The 21,322-nt window shown below is 44.7% G+C and overlaps 1 protein-coding gene across 2 annotated transcripts in view; it reads left to right on the forward strand.

The window, feature by feature from the left end:
- LOC139227565 (guanine nucleotide-binding protein subunit beta-5) overlaps nt 1–21,322 on the forward strand; it is a 106,474-nt gene that overhangs the window by 73,701 nt on the left and 11,451 nt on the right. The window contains exons 10-11 of one of the 2 annotated variants that reach the window (XM_070858414.1): nt 4,632–4,798; nt 7,371–7,686. In XM_070858414.1, coding sequence (XP_070714515.1) covers nt 4,632–4,798; nt 7,371–7,382 — 179 coding nt within the window. In that variant the 3' untranslated portion in view covers nt 7,383–7,686. Of the gene's footprint in view, nt 1–4,631; nt 4,799–7,370; nt 7,687–21,322 lie in introns of those variants that run through there. The other variant, XM_070858415.1, reaches the window with a different exon arrangement.

Below are 21,322 nucleotides of genomic sequence, written 5' to 3' on the forward strand. Positions count from 1 at the left end.
GACCGCTCTGAGACATAGGGGTCGCTACAACAACAACTTGTATTTATGTAGCGCCTTTAACATAGTAAAACATCCCAAGTCGCTTCACAGGAGTGTTTTAAGACAAAACAAATAAATTTGACACTGAGGCATATAGGAAGAAATTGCGGCAGATATTCAAAAGCTTGGTCAAAGAGGTAGGTTTTAAGGAGCGTCTTAAAGGAGGAAAGAGAGGTAAAGAGGCGGAGAGGTTTCGACAGGGAGTTCCAGAGGTTGGGGCCCAGGCAACAGAGAGCAGAGCCGCCGATGGTCGAGCAGTTATAATCAGGGATGCTCGGGCAGAATTTGAGGAGCGCAGACATCTCGGGGTGGAGGGTGGGGTTGTGAGGCTGAAGGAGATTACAGAGATAGGGAGGGGCGAGGCCATGGAGGGATTTGTAAACCAGGATGAGAATTTTGAAATCGAGATGTTGCTTAACCGGAAGCCAGTGTAGGTGGGCGAGCACAGGGGTGGTGGGTGAACGGGATCTGGTGCGAGTTAGGACACGGGCAGCCGAGTTTTGGATGACCTCAAGTACACTCTGGAAGTCATGGTTCATACTATGATCCGTTCGGTTCCATATTGCCTCCGGAGCAGCTATCTATGCTTCCTTGGAGGTGGAAGCACTGAGTGGCTGCTGGCTGCTTCTTCGATGGGGATCTACTGCAGATTCCAACAAAGCTGCCACTGGATCCAAGGAAGGGAAAGCTTCTGTGAGGTTGCCACAAAGGACAGCTGTAGACTGTCAGTTGCCACACATCCTCGGAGACTAACATTGGAGCCTACATGTAGATATCATCTTCCTCAAACATTCTTCAAAACATACAAGATAAGATAATGAGGGGGCTCGACAAGGTGGATGCAGAGAGGATATTTCCATTCATAGGGGAAACTAAAACTAGGGGGCATGGTCTCAGAATAAGGGGCCGCCCATTTAAAACTGAGATGAGGAGGAATTTCTTCTCTCAGAGGGTTGTAAATCTGTGGAATTCTCTGTCCCAGAGAGCTGTAGAGGCTGGGTCATGGAATATATTTAAGGCGGAGATATACAGATTTTTTTAGCGATAAGGGAATAAAGGGGTATGGGGAGAGGGCAGGGAAGTGGAGCTGAATCCATGATCAGATCAGCCATGATCTTATTAAATGGCAGAGCAGGCTCGAGGGATCAGGTGGTCTACTCCTGCTCCTATTTCTTATGTTCTTATGTCCTATTTAGCCCATTATCCATAGGTTCTGGGTCCCGCGACTCCAGAGCCATTGGCAGCTTTCGCAGCCTCCGCTGGGTAGGTGACATCTCCTCGCTCACCCTCCACTCCGCGGGTTTTTCTCGAGCTCAGTGAATCACCCAGTACCACATCCTCACTATCACGGCAAGCGAACCAAAGGTGGGCAGAGGGAACATTACAAGGACACCCTCAAAGCCTCCCTGATAAAGTGCGACATCCCCACTGACACCTGGGAGTCCCTGGCCAAAGATCGCCCTAAGTGGAGAAAGTGCATCCGGGAGGGCGCTGAGCACCTCGAGTCTCAACGACAAGAGCTTGCAGAAATCAAGCGCAGGCAGCGGAAAGAGCGTGTGGCTAACCAGTCCCACCCACCCCTTCCCTCAACGACTATCTGTCCCACCTGTGACAGAGTCTGTGACTCTCGTATTGGACTGTTCAGCCACCAAAGAACTCACTTCAGGAGTGGAAGCAAGTCTTCCTCGATTCCGAGGGACTGCCTCTGATGATGATGATGATGATGATGACTGTCTAATTCCACCTGGGTGGAAGAGTCTGAGCTGGTGCCTGGGGCCGAGGGAGCAAGTGATGCAGCTGATGAGTTGGTGGGGATTGGGGTAGAGGAAAATGGGGGCAGGATGAAGAAGCAGAAATACCTAGCCAACTACTCCTCTTCATCATAATCGTCATCATCCATATCCCTCCTCCACACTGATGCTGTGGTATATCTGCAGAAAAGGAGGGTAGAAACTAAAGGTGGGCCAGCATTACCCCCCTCGCATTAAGGAGGCAGAGAAAAGGAGTGAAAGGCGATATCTGCTTGGTTCTTCATAGGAATGCCAGGGTGACAGTGTGAGCACTCAGCCACTAACCTGGCACCAGCAAAATGCCATCTCTCAACGCCGAGCTGAATAAGTAAGTGCCCACCAGCTCCATGATCTTCCCAAAGGGGCTGAGGGGCTTAGGTGGGCATTGCGTTCTAATTTGTCTGGCAGGAAGATGAACTAAATGAGTGCAAGGCTCGCAGTTGAAGAATGCGTGCCAAGTGGCATCGAAGGGCTGAAGTAAGAGATGTGGGGGTATGACACTGTTAAAGTGGAGGATGGAGTTCTTGGGTTGTGAATGCCACATTATTGGTGTTCGGGGAACTGTGTAGCCATAGTGCTTGAAGCAGAGTTTGAGCTGCCCCTAATCAGAGTCCACCGTGAATGACTAGTTGTGCTAGCATTGCCTTAAGATGATGAAGAATATGCTGGTGCCCAGAGGGGGCAAGGCAGAAAATGGAGAAAGTAGCCACTGTGTTACCTTGCCATCCCTGTTCAGGTTGTTGACCTTTTTTTTTTGCAGCACTGGTCTGCAGTCCTGGGGCTGAGGGAGTTGGCACTCGGTGTCGGTGCCGCCTCCCTCCTGATGACACGAGTGACATACCTGCCAGGCTTGATGGCACCCACACCTGAGAGCCTGTGTCTCCTGCCTCCAGTCTCTTCCAGGAGGGGGTTGGAGATTGGCATCAGTAAAGTTGTGCGTTCTTTCCTGGATGGGGCCCTGCCCTGGTGCCACCTGGGTACAGATGGTGCCCATTAGTCTCTACAAGTATAATACGACTATTGCTGTGACATGCCTTGAAGTTATTTGAGAGTGAAGCGAAAGGGACCACGCTATTCCTCGCTCACCTGCTTGACCCCCAGTCTGCTGCTAAAGAGTGCAGGTTGATCGGTCTTTTTCACAGCTGCTCAAGAGTTTGCACCCATTAAGCACGGGTTCTACGTCAGTAACTGCCCCAATAAGAATGCAACTGAGGTGACCCAGGAAACTCACAGTGCAGGTTTTTGTAAAGGTGCAACAGCAGAGTAACTCACACTGAGGAAATTAGGGGTCAAATTGTCCACAGGAAAGTACCAGCAAAACATTAGTGATTGTAATTTATAACGCAAGAAGATCCCTTACATTTGACCGTCATGTTGTGCAGAACCCCAGCTCTGTGGAAGTGCTTTGAAACTGTAAAACAAATATGTTTGGCTCTGTTTCCCCCCCCCCCCCCCACCTCCCCCTCCAGTATGGCCATAAAAAATAACTTACTGTCAAAAGGTCTCATAAAATATATTTGACGACCAGTCCAATTAAAAATATTGTTGGTAGCTCTCAGGAATTTTAACGGTGTGGGGAGTTTCCAAGCAAAATATTTTTGTTCAGTATAACCGTGGCTCAGAACAAAAACATGTTGACAGTGGTGGAGAGGAAATGTCGTTTATTCAATGAGCGAGATGAGACTCCAACAACTAAGCACTTCAACCTGGAGCTGGGTTCAACAAAATCTAAGCTAAAGTGCAGAAGGTGTGTTCAATCCATCTCCTTTGTACTAAATGTAGTTGAATAATTGAACGGAAAGCAACTGTTATTTTTACATCTAGCTTCTGCTCCACAAAGAGAAACAGCCAGCTCAATGGTTGCACTCGCACTGAATTGGAGTGGCAGCCTTGAATAATGTATAACGACCTATTTTTTTAATATGGGTAACTGGTGAGCACCCATTCGGTGCAAACCCGCTCCTCCCCCTTCCCCCCCCCCCCCCACCTCCATTCCCAGCAACCAGCCCCCCAGGTGTACTGTGCCTGTTAAAGGATGGGAGCACGCAATATTCCTGCTCCAATCCATTTTTAGAGCCCAGGTGCCCTCTGATGCACCCCCTTGTCTGGGCCTTGTAGCAGAAGGTCAGGGAGAGAAACTTGACCACATTGAGAATGATGAAGCCCCAACTCCTTTAGATCGTTGCGGGTGAGGAGGACCGCGATGTTAAAATAAAGACTAACCTGCCCGGGAGACACCCACGGACCCTTCCCGTCTGTAGGGGTACCAGCGTGTGAGCCCTTGCACCAAGTATCTTCAGGCATTGCTTCACCGGGGTGCAGGATGAGGAAACTTAGTGGGCAAGAGGCCAATAATGCCCCTCCCACCCCATTTACATCATTAAAGCTGGGCTTGCACCGACTGCAGACTCAGGCCCAAAGGCGTACCATGGGAAGACCCAGGAAATCCCAGGGCAGCGCAGTGGGACGGGATTCCGCCCATTTGTTCCTCTTCACTGCATCTGGGGAACGGTGATTTCCCCGGCATAGTGAAAGGATAATCGGCCTTTGAACCTGCTATTCCCGATGAGTTCCTTTCACCACTCTATCGGTAGGATAGAGTGCGCCATGACAGAATGCCCCACCTTAGGGGAAGGCACATTTTGCCATTCTGCCTCTTTTCTGCTGGTATGGAGTGCCAGCCTTGAGATCCACAGCTCAGAATCTTGTCCCCCCCCCCCTTGCCCTGAGGGACGAAGGCAGCAGAAATTGCTACAACAGTAAAAACGATCAATAATACAATGTACTTTGACTATTCTGCAGGTCGTCTCCTGTTCGCTGGTTACAACGATTATACCATCAATGTGTGGGATGTATTGAAGGGAACTCGAGTGTCAATCCTGTTTGGGCATGAGAACCGAGTCAGCACTTTGCGAGTTTCCCCTGATGGCACTGCATTCTCCTCAGGATCATGGGATCATACTCTGAGGGTTGGTGTTTTTGTTATTATTTATTATATAATGTCTATTATGCACGTTATTAATTATTGAATGGCGGAACAGGCTCGAGGAGCTGAATGGCCTACTCCTGCTCCTATATATTTATTAATCTGTGCATATTTTTACTTAACCTCAGGACTGATGATGCTGAACAGGAACATTTTTCTATTTGGCACTCAAGGGAGTGATCCAACACAGCGCCTCCTTATCCTTCTTCAAAAACCAAATATCAAGTCACCCCCTCCAGAGATAGTAATACAAAAGAAAAATACTGCCGATGCTGGAACTTAAAATAAAAAGAGAAAATGCTGGAAATCTGACGAAGGGTCATCGACCTGAAACGTTAACTCTGTTTTTCTCCCCACAGATGCTGCCTGACCCGCTGAGATTTCCAGCATTTTATGTTTTTATTACTGAGAGATACTTTCTCTGTTTACTCCCAGCGGCAGTGGCTGCTGATGCCTCGACTTGCCATCAAGTCGGCCATTTTATTCTGGCAATGCGTTGCCTGAGCTATCAACCCACACATACATATGTAATTGCAATTTGCACATTGCCGGCTTGCACACATCTTTGCCCAACACTGACAGAAGGTCTGTAACCAGACTGATAAATTTCCTGATAAACTTGGTAGTGCACTGCACACACGCAAGACTGTGTGCACACAATCGCTTCAAGGTTGTGTACTCGACTTTTGAGCTGATGTGATCTTTGCACGAGATGTTGCAATGTTGCTAAATCTCCACCACAGTATAAACAGGGCAGATTCTGCCTAACTGAAATTGGGTAGAGTTGTGTCTTTTGGGAGAGATTGTTGTATAAATCGGGTCAAACTGACCATATACTTCAACCGTAACCTGCTCCCTTTCCCTACCAACATCCTTGTACAACTGAGTTGAGGTACGTTGGTGCCCATTAGTATCAATTGGGGAGGGCGGTTTTCTTGATTTGTATCTTCTAGAAATGTAATCCTCAATTACAGAAGGCTCTGGATAATTCCAGGCTTCTTGGCCTGGCCTAAACTTTAAAACAAAGGTTTGTTTGGTTTACACACTGTGATGCTGAAATGAACACGAATATTACAAGAATAAAGGCACTGCACGATCAGGAATGGCTTATTGCTAGAATATTAACCATTCCATTCCACACATCAGAAGCATTTAAGTAGATGTTTACATTGGTGGAAATGCCTGAGTGGATACTCCCTCGCAGAAGTTGCATTTTACTTCATTTTATATACCCGCCAACACCAAATTAGGGAAACGACCGCTCAGGAGTACCTGGGGCCGGAATGGGAAGGAAGGAGGGAATGGAGGTGAGCGGGAGCGCTCCAGGTCTGCCTGGGAGAGAGTGGAGGGTGGGCCACTGCCAGAAATTGAGCTGAGACTCGAGGGGTACAGGGGTGGGAGTGGGGGGATCTGAAAGGACGCAGAGTGGGTTAAAAAGACAGAAGCGGAGTATTCATGAGGGGGGCAGGGCAATGATAACAATATATCATGGCACCAAAAATAATTTGGATTTTTTTTCTCTAATGTGGTGATTGGTCCATGTTAACCAGATGACATCACAAATCAATGTCTGGTATCTGATTGGTCTGTAGCGCAATGTGATTAGCATAAACCAATTAGTCATAGTGAAGGCTTACAAGAGTATTATGTGTAATGTATGCGCCTGTGAGCATGCTCACCGGCTTGTGGAGCTGTTGCACTGTAAGTGGCTTAGCCAGTCACATGATGTTCATGAGACTCAATAAAGCCCAGTTAATTTGAGTTCAGGTTCTGCATGATGAGGTGTGCCGTTGTGAGTCTGGTGGACAAACTGGTAGTGTTCAGTTTGATAAATCTTTGCTAATAAACCAGCTAGTTCTATACAGCAAATGTGTAGCTACAAATTCTTAAGCAAAGAACCCGTGAAGCAAATACACTACATTAATGCTTTTTCAATATTACAGGCACACAGACACAAAGCTTAATTATGGTTTTGCCTGTCGTGTGCTACTGCTAATAACATTTTGCTGTAATGTACTGCAAGTTATCTCTCAATTAGCCTACAGTACTGAAGGTAGAGTATGAATATAGTCACACTTTGATGACATGAACCAGACTGACAGTTGCTCTTTCTACTGACAACCAACAACTGTCACCAAAATTGAATAAACCCGGCTGTTAATGCGTATTTTTGTCAATACCTTGGAGCAAACAGCAATCTCCATAACCTGTAGCTTGTGAAGAGACCTGGGCAATTCTATTTGATTACCGCCTTGTAATCACTACCCTGTATCATTACTCTCCCTTGTCTGCTATAGTTGTGGAATACTGTATCAAATTACTGTACATCCCATGGAGGAAGGTTCCTGTGTGCGAGATTAGTGAGATTATAAACCCATTCTGTATAAACAGGTTTACAATTTTGCTGCAGCGAGCACACTGAGGAAATCTCCCCATCAACTCCAAATATTTCAAAATGCATGAATGGTCCAAAATGACTTCTGTTCACACTCTGAGATCATTCGCAGCACAAACCAATAAAACTTAATTTGCATTTATTATTCTGTTTTTTGCAGATTTGGGCTTAAGGTTTCTTGGAGTTGATCCTCCAATTCTGAATGAAGATTCCATTCCGGGATTTCTTGGCATTTGCAGTATGATGGCTCAACTCCTAGATCTTATGTCTATTTTAGGAAATGTGCATATATTGTGGGATTGTGACATTTAACCGAGTCTGTAGTGACGATATAATTATTTAAGAATCCTAGGAGGAAATTAGATGATCATGATATTGGTATCATAATTCAGTTGAACTTGTAGCAAAATATTTAGAAATAGTTACCGCCTTTTCCAAAATGCCGATCAGTAATAAATTTCTCCACTTTCTAATAATGTTCCCATTTGTAAATTTTATTACATGCACATTGACATTAAAACTCTCATGTTTCCATAACTTTGATTCCTGTTCTTTTGAGAAAAATTAGGCTTAAGCAAAACCTCCAAACCAGAATGATTAATTGTGTTTGCTTGTAAAGCTATCTTGGGTCAAAGTGGCGGCTACAATGGGGACAGACCCTGCAAAAGATTGTTACAAAGAATTGTTTATGTTTTATGACTAAGAATAACTACAAGTGAAACTTTATGATCTGAAGTTGAATGGACTAGATAATGAAAAGTGAAGAGAATCTATTTAAACTAGTCCTATCCAGAATATATATATATATATATATAAAAGGCAATTTGAATTGCGCTGAATAGTTACACTATATATGGGTGGCAACGTTTTCTTTTGTTTAAAGCTCCGCATGTCCATTTTGTCAGTATACCTTTGTTTTTGATACACAGAATTGTAAAATAATGTTTAATAGCAGTTAACAAATCTGGGGTAGATCTGTCGGCAACGACTGTTTGAGCACTGCACGTATTGCAGCGGGAGAAAATCTAATCCGAGTTGTTGTTTAAAGTGGTAAATTGTACAATTTGACTGATGTAATCCAATGCCGTAGATTTAAATGCACTGTGAACTTTTGAAGATTTTAATTCACTTGGGTAAGAAGTGCAATATTATATCACAACATTACTGGGATCTAGGCATAAAAAGTAAGGCCTCCTTATTAGGTCCTTGTTAAACTACCTATTTTCTCAAGTGTCAGTTGTATGATTTCGGTTTTGTTTCTGTAATTGTTTTGTGTATACTTCAACAGTTCTTTTGGTGAACACTTGTGTAAATCTTTTGAAATGTACCAAAAATTAATAAATGGCACATATAATATTTTAAATAATGGCGGATGTCTTGACTTTTACAGTGCAGTTACCAATTGGTTATTTTTAAATTATACTGACGGGACAGTAGGCAACAGGGTGATTGCACAGATTTAAGAACTGGATATAGATCCCCTCACTGTGTGTGATTTTTAACCCATTTAAAATAAATAGGGTGATGACAACAGCAACTTGCATTTATATAGCGCCTTTAACGTAGTGAAATATCCCAAGGCGCTTCACAGGAGTGTTATGAGATTAAAAAATTGACACCAAGCCGCATAAGTAGAAATTAGAGCTTGGCTAAATAGCTATGTTCTAAGGAGTGCCTTGAAGGAGGACAGAGAGGTTTAGGCAGGGGGTTCCAGAGCTTGGGGCCTAGACAACAGAAGGCACGGCCACCAATGGTTGAGTGGTTATAATCAGAGATACTCAAGAGGGCAGAATTAGAGGAGCGCAGATATCTTTCGGGGGCTGGAGGAGATTAGAGGTAGGGAGGGGCAAGGCCATGGAGAGATTTGAAAATAAGGATGAGAATTTTGAAATTGAGGCGTTGCTCAACCGGGAACCAATGTAGATCAGTGAGCACAGGGGTGATGGGTGAGCAGGACTTGGTGTGAGTTAGGACATGGGCAGATGAGTTTTGGATAACCTCTAGTTTCCGTAGGGTAGAATGTGGGAGGCCAGCCAGGAGTGCGTTGGAATAGTCAAGTCTAGAGGTAACAAAGGCCAATGTTCCCTTTAAGCCAGGTGGATGTGCAGCACTCTGCAGCTCCTGGCTCACTGGCTTTTAAATAAGAAGCACCGTGCATGCACAGATTGTTGAATGGGCTGAGCACCCAAAAAGAAAATAATGGGAACATTGGGGGTAACTTTGTGAAAATAGCGAGGAATTTCACTTGAGCCCACTAATTCATTCATTTAAAAATAGAAAGCAGAGGAATTCTTGCACCTCAGTACATTATCAGAGTATTCTTGATTACCAGAGTGTACTGGGCCCTAATCAGAGGCCCAGGAAATTGTTCAGGAGGGGGCTCAATCTCAAACCAAAAGAGGTGTAGCAACCTGCAACAGTTACTATTATCCTGCTGGGCCTCTGCCCTGAAAGTTACTGTGACATGAATTATAGTGCACAAATAGGACAGCCAATCGGAAATATTTGGAGCTGAACGATATTTGATTCCTTTTCTGCACCGAAGAATATATCGTAAATCGAAAGGGGGAAAAAACTTTGATTTCATAGATTTTTCTAATTTAGAACTGCAGGTTTAGAAGACATATTTTTCAGTAATTCGAGAATATTTGTCGAACTGATTTTTTTTTCTAAAACCCATTTGATTTGTATCTTAACTCCATATCATGTCCTGATTAAGTGACATCATTCATGTCACTCAACCACTAAAATGGCTAAACAGATATCAGTTTTGGTATATCTTTTATAACATTAAGTATGATGCTTGGTTATTAAAAAGGGATTTTATGCCACAATCTGCAGACCTCACAAATTTGCTCCCTATGAAATTTTAACATGAAATTAATTTTTAAAAGGCTTAGCTTTACTTATGTTGGAATGGGCTGATGGCTAAGGTTAATTACAGTACAACAATAGTCATCCTTGGAACTCTGCGCTGGAATTCCAACATTTTACATCCAGGAACGATGGCCCTGCTTACAATAACCTGCGTGTGTTCAAAATCTAAATTGATCGAGGCAACACTTGATGTTCGTCACAATCTGCTTAGATCTGAATTGGCTTGGTTTGCATGAATATTCTCGAGTCTTTCCTCAGTCCCCTAGTGCTGGAGATCAGTCTTGTAGCTCTGCTTTGAACCACTTCCAGGGTTTGAGTGTCCCCTGTGTGCCTTGGTGGACAGAGGTCTCCTTCCGCTGGTTTGGCAATATAATTCAACATTCCACTTGACGTGTTGACTATTCGTGATTGAACATGTTGAGCATCAAGTTTACTAAACCCCGAGATTTCTTTCAACTTCATGGGTTACGGTAATATAATGGTTATGTTACTGGACTAGTAATCCAGAGGCCTGGACTAATAATCCGGAGACAGAGTTCAAATCCCACCACAACAGCTGGGGGGATTTTAATTCAGTTAATTAAATAAATCTGGAATTGAAATATCTAGAATCACTAATTGTGACCATGAAACTACTGGATTAATTGAAAAACACATTTGGTTCACTAATGTCCTTCAGGGAAGGAAATCTGCCACCTTTACCCGGTCTGGCCAATATGTGACTCCAGACCCACAGCAATGTAGTTGATTCTTAAACTTCCCTCTGAAATGGCCCAGCGAGCCACTCAGTTGTACCAAAGTGCTGCTATTCCCAGCACTGTGGGAGCACCTTGACCACAGCCTTCTCAAGGGCAATTAGGGCAATAAATGCTGCCCTTTCCATGAACGAATAAATTTTTAAAACTTAATCTTTAATAGCTATCTCAATACCATTTATGTAGTACTTATGTCACTAACATTTTGAGATTTTTTACCTTATTTGGTCTGGCAGGGATTTTGGCTTGTTTTGTAGGATGATGTTAGGTTAAGCTCACAAAGGGCCAACCCCCAGAGACATACAAACTATCAGAGATAATGGGACTAAGATTACGGCCTCACCGTCTGAAGTACGCGTGGACCCGGCGAGGCCTCGCAAAAGCCGGTTTTCGGGGCGCGATGTGCATGCGCCAAAAACCGGCTTTTCCCATCTATCAAGATTTCGCTTGACAGATCCTCCGCATCCCCGGGAGTTCGCGCTATTTGCCCAACTCATGCCCAGCGAATGTCCTTCAAACTCTTGCGCCTGGTGAAAGCAGATGCATAGCTTACTTTTACCAGCGTAAAAGTTTTAAAACATATGCAAATTTAATTTAAATACACATTTTTATGGTTTAATAACCTTTCCATTAAGGTAAGTTTAAATTAAACCTTATTAAAATGCATTAAAAACAATATAATTAACTTGAGTTTCAATTAATTTTATATATGTGAGGTTTTTTTATTAAGTTGTGTTTCTTGTTTTAGAGGTTTATTCTCATTATAATAATGGGAACTTGTAAAAACGGAGTTCCCATTTTTATCAATGAGAATACTACAGAGTGATTGGTGGCCCTGGCCCACGTAATTCCAGCGTTTTCGTTTGTACGGGGTACTGCTACACATGGAATGAAGGCCTTCCACTGTAATCGAAGGCGCCTCTGTTACCACCAGATATTTTCATTAAAACATATTGGGTCAGAAGCGTTCGTCCAAAGGAAGCCTCTGACCAGAATTTTAGGCCCATAGTTTAGGGCAAATTGGTTGGAATACCAGACAAAGCAGCCATCTTAGAGATATAAACTCACACACCACTTCAGTTTTGAGCACATTCTAGAGCTCACTAGGTCATAGGGGACATGTGGTCCACTTACAGTGTGACCAATAATGCTGAACCTGAGGGATTATCTAGTGCAGGATTGAACTTTGTAACCGTTCCCATTCTTTTCCCCCATGCACAGTACTTTACATTTATCCACATTACATTTCATCTACCGTTAATCTGCCCATTTTTGTAGCTCCTAAATTGCCTCATCAGTTGCAAGTGCACATCCTCGTTTGGGATCGTCTGTAAATTTGCCCTAACCTTCTGAATCCAAAGTCATTATTGTAAATTAGAAAGAGTGGAGGCTGCAGCACTGATCGCTGGGACACCCCATTCAATTTTGCCTTCAACATACTTATTTAGTAAGTATCTACTGCTAATTATCTTTGTCCCATCCCAGATTTTCCCTGAATCCCCACCATTTTAAAATTATGATTTGAGTATAGGAACAGGGAAGTCTTACTGCAGTTGTACAGGGCCTTGGTGAGTGAGGCCACACCTTGAATATTGTGTACAGTTTTGGTCTCCTAATCTGAGGAAGGACGTTCTTGCTATTGAGGGAGTGCAGCGAAGGTTCACCAGGCTGATTCCTGGGATGGCAGGACTGACATATGAGGAGAGACTGGATCGACTAGGCCTGTATTCACTAGAGTTTAGAAGGATGAGAGGGGATCTCATAGAAACATATCAAATTCTGATGGGATTGGACAAGTTAGATGCAGGAAGAATGTTCCCGATGTTGGGGAAGTCCAGAACCAGGGGTCACAGTCTAAGGATAAGGGGTAAGCCATTTAGGACCGAGATAAGGAGAAACTTCTTCACTCAGAGAGTTGTGAACCTGTGGAATTCCCTACCGCAGAAAGTTGTTGAGGCCAGTTCGTTGGATATATTCAAAAGGGAGTTAGGTGTGGCCCTCACGACTAAAGGGATCAAGGGGTATGGAGAGAAAGCAGGAGTGGGGTACTGAAGTTGCATGATCTGCCATGATCTTATTGAATGGTGGTGCAGGCTCGAAAGGCCGAATGGCCTACTCCTGCACCTATTTTCTATGTTTCTATTTTCTATGTTAAATAATAACACTTAATGAGAACATTATCCAATGCTTTTTAAAAGCCAAGATGCACCATGTTGTAGGGATTTCCACTATCCACTCAAAGTCCTTTCCCTGAAATAGTCAAGGAAGTTAGTCAGACAGTATCTTCCTCTTACAAATCCATGAAAAATAATTTTAATTCTTTTTTTGATGTTAGGCCCAACCCACATCCTCGGTGTAAATTTTTATAGATTTAAAAAAATTTTCGGCCATTTTCTTTAGGCACCACCCAATCTAACTGAAATTGCACTTTTCCGCCAGATTGGTGCAAGGCCCATATTTTTCGCTGGGCGGATTTAAAAAAAAAATTGGGGGAATTTTTCACCGGCCTTCACGGTTTTTTGGGCGGCAATCGCGTGCTGGCGGGCTTTGGGGAAATTCTAGCCCTATGATTCTATGATTTTGTTACAATTGGAAGTCGTTTTCGATTTTGCCGCCTAGGCAGTAACCTGACATAGCAAATTGGCCGTCCGTTGTGGAACCCGCCCGACTTTCGTGCCACATGACATGAAATTCTGGAGCTGAATCTGCTTCGTTTAATAAATTATTAAATTAAAAATGTGACATTGTCTCTGTTTAAAAGGAAAGCTCATAAAGATTGCAAGAGTCTGAGACTGGCCCTGGAAGTTGCAGGTGGGGCTTCTGATGTCAGCAGGACAAGCATCTTTCACAACCCGACCTTCTGTGACAAATCCTGCCAATTTGCATATAATGTGAATTGGTGCCCGTGAATCACAATTTTGCATAAAAGGTCCTGAAGGCAGTTGAGACGCTGCATTCTGAGCAGATCTAGTGATAACAAATGACTTGCCTGAGATACATGAAACTGACGGGAAGGCAAGTGCACCTGATTGGCTGCTACAGATGCTAATTAAAGGCGCAGCCACATGACATCCAATAGAACAAAAGCAAAATACTGCGGACGCTGGAAATCGGAAATAAAAACAGAAAACGCTGGAAATACTCAGCAGGTCAGGCAGCATCTGCGGAGAGAGAAACATTTTCAACATACATTTCCAATAGAACAATCCAGTTACTGGGACTTGGAGAAACACAATCAGTAAACGCTTCAGTTGTGAATGACGAAGGATTACTGGCGTTGTCGATCAGAGAACTGATGAGAAACTGGTACACATTCCCAATTGTCATTTGATTAGTATTTCAACGCTGAATGGAAAACACTGAAGTGATGAGATTAGCAGGAATTCTTACAGTTCTGTTGGTTCCAATATTATGTATCATAATAATTGTCACATCATGTCATGGCTAATATATATTTTATTTTAATTTGTTAATTAGACTGGTTCTTATCCATTGTCTCTCTCTGAGGCAGTCCTCCGGAGTGGAGGATGACTTGCTTCCACACTAAAATGAGTTCTCAGGTGACTGATGAGACCAATGCAGGACCTACAGTCTCTGTTATAGGTATGGCAGACGGTGGTTGGAGGGATGGGTGGATGGGGTGCTTGGATTGTCATGCACTCCTTCCGCTTTTTGTACTTGGCTTCTGCGTGCTCCCAATGAAGAGACTCGTAGTGTACAGCACCTTCTCGGATGATTCTCCTCCACTTTGAGTGGTCTTGGGCTAGGGATTCCCAAGAATTGGTGGAGATGTTACATTTTTTCAAGGAGGCTTTGAGGGTGTCCTTGAAGCATTTTCTCTGCCCTCCTGGGACTCGTTTGCCATGTTGAAGCTCGGAGTAGAGTGCTTGTTTCGGGAGTCTAGAATCGGACATGCGGACAATGTGGCTCGTTCATTGGAGCTGATCGAGCGTGGTCAATGCTTCGATGCTGGGGATGTTGGCCTGAGAGAGAACACTGACGTCAGTGCGCCTATCCTGCCAATGAATTTGCAGGATTTTGCGGAGGCAGCATTTTGGTGGTACTTCTCCAGTGCTTTGAGGTACCTACTGTACATAGTCCATGTCTCTGAAGCATATAGGAGGGCGGGTATCACTACTGCTCTGTAGGCCATGAGCTTGGTGCCAGGTTTGAGATCCTGGTCTTCAAACACGCTTTTGCTCAGATGACCGAAGGTTGCACTGGCACACTGAAGGCGGCGTTGGATTTCGTCATCGATGTCTGTCCTTGCTGACAGTAGGCTCCCGAGGTATGGAAAATGGTCCACATTGTCCAAGGTTTCGTCATGGATTTTGATAATCGGGGATTATACATTGTGGCAAGGAGCTGGCCATCAAATAGGAGGAAATAGCCCTTACATATGTTTACATATTATAGTAAAGCTGCGATATCCAGAAACCCTCATTCTGTAAAAGCTGTTGCAGAATATTTATTTATTAAAAGATTAGTTGGAGGGGAAACACAATGTAATTTTAAAATTTAGTTTGTGAACCATTGTCTTTCTGCAATGTAGACAGAAAGATATGTACGCATTTGAGGTTTCATTGTATCTTTGGACATGCATAGAAGTCTTTTGGCATGAAGTGTCCTGAAGTAATAAACCACACAGTGATATAGTTGTTGTACCACAGGAATTTTACCACATCAAACCATTCAAATTGAAAGCAGCAGCAGAGATTATTGATTGAAAATAAAAGAAGAATTTTACTTCCAGCTAAAATGGTATGTAAAGGTTGCCAAATGTTTTATCTTTAAACAATGCAAATACAATGTTCTAATTTGCATTATTATGTATTAAACAGTTGTATTTTGGGTGGGGTGGGTTGCCCTTGAGTTTAGAAGAATGAGGTGATCGTATAAAATTCTTACAGGGCTTGACAGGGTAGATGCTGGGAGAATGTTTCCTCTGGCTGGGGAGTCTAGAACCAGGGCTCACAGTCCCAGAATAAGGGGTCGGCCATTTAAGACTGAGATGAGGAGAAATTTCTTCAATCAAAGCGTTGTGAATCTTTTGGAATTCTCTGCCCCAGAGAGCTGTGGATGCTCAGTCGTTGAGTATATTCAAGACAGAGATCGATTGATTTTTGTATACTAAGGGAACCAAGGGATAATGCAGGGAGGTGGAGTTGATGTAAAAGATCAGCCAATGGTCTTATTGAATGGCTGAGCAGGCTCAAAGAGCCGAATGGCCTACACCTGCTCCTATTTCTTATGTTCTTACCCTATTTGTTTTTGGCTTAATTATTTTAGACTAGTCTCATAGGTGCATCTTCACTCTCTACTGCCTTATCTTCACTGTCTGTAATATCTAGGTAAGTTTTGATAATGTTCCCTTGACAACAAACTGAAACCCCTTCTTTAATGACTGGATCTATCCTGTGCCTCATCTTGTCTAATCAAGGAAAATAATAAATGGTTCGTAACCTGTATGCTAAACTATATGTTTAACAATTAATTTGTACATACAGTACACAGTTGTTCTTGTCTTCTTAAATCATTATCAACTGTAGGAGCTAAGTGCCTGACCTAATATTTTCATGGTACGGGACCAAGACTCTCTAAGCAGTCAATTCTAATTAAATACATTCACCTCCAAAACATTTACCAGGGTTTCTTGGATTTGAATAACTTTAAGCTAAGTTCAAAAGGAGCTGGCAAGTGTTATGTATAACTAAATAAATAAAAATAATGTTTTTGTTTGAATGGCTTGGCTCCGCCCTTCAGTAACAGCTCAAATACCAAACTGACTCATGTTCCTCGGAAGGTTACATTGAGTTAGGCTGAGAACATGATTGTGAATGATCGAATTTTAATTCCTTATGTATTGTGACCAAGTTTAAACCTGAAACTGGACAAAAATGCTTTGCTTTTGTCACGGATCATTTGCGAAAAGGTTGATGGCAGAAAAACGACAACAAACTGCACCACTATTGCGAAATGTACAGCAGAAAATACTGGAAACTTCAGGTCTGTCGGTGTCCGAAAAGATAAACGACAGGCTAGTGTTTCGGGCCGATATCCATTGCAAGGACTCTGATGATGAGTCTCAGCCTAAAACATTCGGGAAAAATACTTTTAAAAATAACAAGCCACAATGTTAACCCATCTTTTTTTCCTGACATCATCTGTACATTGCCAGCATTTTCTGTTATTTTTTAATTTCAGGTTTCCAGCAATTGGTTGTATGTGTTGTTGATCGAAGAGATGTGGGAATTATCTTGCTGTGAAATTTAAATATGTTTACCTTTTTTACCTGTTAAATTTTTTATTGCATACTACTCCTGTGGTATTGTATTTATATAGCGCCTTGGGACGTTTCACTATGTTAAAGGCGCTATATAAATACAAGTTGTTGTTGTTGCACCTGTTTTCCCCCCCTTAACTCTCTGGTCCTGAAAGTAGCAATTCATGCTAGGATACAGTTCTATGAACATGGCAGTGTCCCAACCCCTCCGACCCCCCCCCCCCCCCCCCCCACAGCTACATCGCCCATTGCCATACTTTGTGAATAAGCAGGGACATTGAACATTAGAACTCTTTCACGGCACACGAGCCAAAGGTGGGCAGAAGAAACATTACAAGGACACCGTCAAAGCCCCCCTGATAAAGTGCGACATCCCCACTGACACCTGGGGGTCCCTGGCCAAAGACCGCCCTAAGTGGAGGAAGTGCATCGGGGAGGGCGCTGAGCACCTCGAGTCTCATTGCCGAGAGCATACAGAAATCAAGCGCAGTCAGCGGAAAGAGCGTGCGGCAAACCAGTCCCACCTACCCTTTCCCTCAACGACTATCTGTCCCACCTGTGACAGGGACTGTGGCTCTTGTATTGAACTATTCAGCCACCTAAGGACTCATTTTAAGAGTGGAAGCAAGTCTTCCTTGATTCCGAGGTACTGCTTATGATGATGAACATTGGTGGGCTATTCGAATGGAAGAGCCATCACAGCTCAGTCTGATGAATCCTTACTTGATGTCCACACGTGCGCACCTGCAGCATGGTCGCTGAAGAATGAGTGAGAGCAATTGTGTTCCTAACACAGACTGCACACAGGAAGCTTAAAGTGACAGTGACCTTAGTTTTTATTAAGACACTCCAGAGTGAGGAACAGGCCTTAGGGGCCGGCTTATATACAGTGCTCCCAAGGGATGCTGGGATCCCTTGGGACTTCAGGGGATGCGCTCCCTGGTGGCTCCATGGGAGTGCATGCTTTACAGATACACAACATCACTCCCCCCCAAAGTCAAAGTGAAAACTATTTACAAGATGAGGCGGTCGGGAGCCTTTCTTTCCCTGGTGGACCGCCTCGGTATAAATGTCTGTTCTGGTGTGTTGGCTTGTGCCCTCGCTGGGCTGGCGTGTTGTTGGCCCTGCAGGGCTGCTGGGTGAGCCTGGCCTTGCTGGGCTGTTGGGCATGATGGGTTCGATTTCCTGGTCCGGGGTGGTGTCGTTGATCCTTTGGGTGTGTGTTGTGGGCTCGAAAAAATTGGTGTCTGCTGTGGGTTGTTCAGGGCAGTCTGTGAACCGCAGCCTCGTTTGGTCCAGGTGCTTTCTGCAAATTTGTCCGTTGTCTAGTTTGACTACAAACACCCTACTCCCTTCTTTAGCTATCACTGTGCCCGCGATCCACTTGGGACCATGTCCATAGTTTAGCACATACACTGGGTCATTCAGACCAATTTCCTGTGACACAGTGGTGCGACCATCGTTTACATTTTGTTGCTGCCGCCTGCTCTCTACCTGACCATGCAGGTTCGGGTGAACCAGCGAGAGTCTGGTTTTAAGTGTCTTTTTCATGAGTAGCTCAGCCAGGGGCACCCCTGTGAGCGAGTGGGGTCTCATGCGGTAGCTGAGCAGTACTCGGTTTGGAGTGAGCCTTCTGTGTCTCATTTAAGGCTCTGTTTTATGGTTTGTACTGCCCGCTCTGCCTGCCCATTGGATGCTGGTTTAAATGGGGCCGAGGTGACATGTTTGATCCCATTGCGGGTCATGAATTCTTTAAATTTGGCACTGGTGAAACATGGCCCGTTGTCACTGACCTGTATGTCAGGCAGGCCGTGGGTGGCAAACATGGCCCTCAGGCTTTCAATGGTGGCGGTGGCGGTGCTTCCCGACATTATTTCACATTCAATCCATTTTGAAAAAGCATCCACCACCACCAGGAACATTTTATCGAGAAACGGGCCCGCATAGTCGACATGGATCCTCGACCATGGTCTGGAGGGCCAGGATCACAAACTTAGTGGTGCCTCTCTGGGCGCGTTACTCAACTGAGCACACACGCTGCATTGCCGTACACAGGACTCTAAGTCAGAGACGATACTGGGCCACCACACGTGGGATCTGGCTATTGCTTTCATCATTACTATACCCGGGTGTGTGCTGTAGAGATCCAAGATGAACGTCTCCCGCCCTTTTTGGGTAGCACTACGCGGTTACTCCACAACAGGCAGTCTGAATGGACAGCTCGTCCTTTCGCCGCTGGAACGGCTTGATTAGCTCTTGCATTTCAACGGGGATGCTGGCCCAGCTCCCATGCAGCACAGTTTTTTTTACTAGAGACAACAGAGGATCTTGGCTGGTCCAAGTCCTAATCTGGCGGGCCGTGACAGGTGATTTATCATTTTCAAATGCTTCCATGACCATAAACAAGTCTGTGGGCTGCGCCACCATCAACAAGTTTGCAGGCTGCATCATTTCCACCCCCGTGGTGGGCAATGGTAGCCGACTGACAGCATCTGCACAGTTCTCGGTGCCTGGTCTGTGGCAGATGGTATAGTTATACGCTGATAGCGCGAGTGCCCACCTTTGTATGCGGGCTGAGGCATTAGTATTTATCCCCTTGTTTTCAATGAACAGGGATATGAGGGGCTTGTGATCGGTTTCCAGCTCAAATTTGAAGCCAAACAGGTACTGATGCATTTTCTTTACCCCGAACACACACACTAATACCTCTTTCTCAATTATGCTGTAGGCCCTCTCGGCCTTAGACAAGCTCCTGGAGGCATAGGCGACAGGTTGCAACTTCCCCGCAACGTTAGCTTGTTGTAATACACACCCGACTCCGTATGATGATGCATCACATGCTAGCACAAGTCTTTTACACAAGTTATCAATACAAATAGCTTGTTGGAGCATAAAATGTTTCTGGCTTTCTCAAAAGCAATTACTTGGTTTTTTTTCCCATGTCCAGTTCTCACCTTTACGCAATAACACATGTAGGGGCTCTAAGAGGGTGCTTAACCCCGGTAGGAAGTTACCAAAATAATTGTGGAGTCCGAGGAATGACCGCAGCTCCGTGACGTTCTGTGGCCTGGGCACGTTCCTGATAGCCTCTGTCTTGGCATCTGTGGGCCGAATGCCGTCCGCCGCGATCTTTCTCCCCAAAAACTCCACTCCTGTTGCCATGAAGACGCATTTCGACCTCTTCAGCTGCAGCCCTACGCGATTCAGTCGCTGGAGGACCTCCTCCAGGTTTTGTAGGTGCTCGACGGTGTCCCGACCTATGACCAATATGTCATCCTGAAAAACCACCATGTGTGATACCGATTTGAGTAGGCCCTCCATGTTTCTCTGGAAGATCGCTGCAGCCGACCGAATTCCAAACGGGCATCTGTTGTCGATGAACAGTCCCTTGTGCGTGTTGATGCAGATGAGGCCCTTCGAAGACTCCTCCAGCTCCTGCATCATGTAGGCTGAAGTCAGGTCGAGCTTGGTGAACGTCTGGCCTCCTGCCAGCGTCACAAATAGGTCATCTGCATTAGGTAGCAGCTATTGGTCCTGTAGCGAGAAACGATTAATAGTTACTTTATAATCGCCGCAAATCCTGACCGTGCCATCATTTTTGAGCACTGGAACAATCGGGCTGGCCCACTCACTGAATTCCACTGGGGAGATGATGCCCTCACGTTGCAGCCTGTCCAGCTTGATTTCCACTCTCTCCCTCATCATATGAGGTACCACTCGCGCATTGTGGTGAATGGGTCATGCCTCTGGGACCAAGTGGATCCACACCTTCGCCCCGGAAAAGTTTCCAATGCATAGCTCAAAAAGGGAAGGAAATTTGTTTAGAGCCTGGGTACATGAGGCCTCATTGACATGTGATAGCGCTCGGATGTCATCCCAGTTCCAGCGGATTTTGCCCAGCCAGCTCCTTCCAAGCAGTGAGGGTCCATCGCCCTGGACAATCCAGAGTGGCAGTTCGTGCACCGTGCCCTCGTAGGTGACCTTAACCATGGCGCTGCCCAGGACAGTGATAAGCTCTTTGGTGTACGTTCTCAATTTTGTGTGGATGGAGCTCAGGGCTGGTCTGAGTGTCTTGTTGCACCACAGTCTCTCAAACTCAAACATCTTTTTACTCATGATGGATTGGCTAGCGCCAGTGTCCAGTTCCATGGCTACGGGTAAGCCATTCAATTTTACGTTTAGCATTATAGGTGGACA

The sequence above is a fragment of the Pristiophorus japonicus genome, chromosome 17 (genome assembly GCF_044704955.1).
Source record: "Pristiophorus japonicus isolate sPriJap1 chromosome 17, sPriJap1.hap1, whole genome shotgun sequence".
NCBI lineage: Eukaryota > Metazoa > Chordata > Chondrichthyes > Pristiophoridae > Pristiophorus > Pristiophorus japonicus.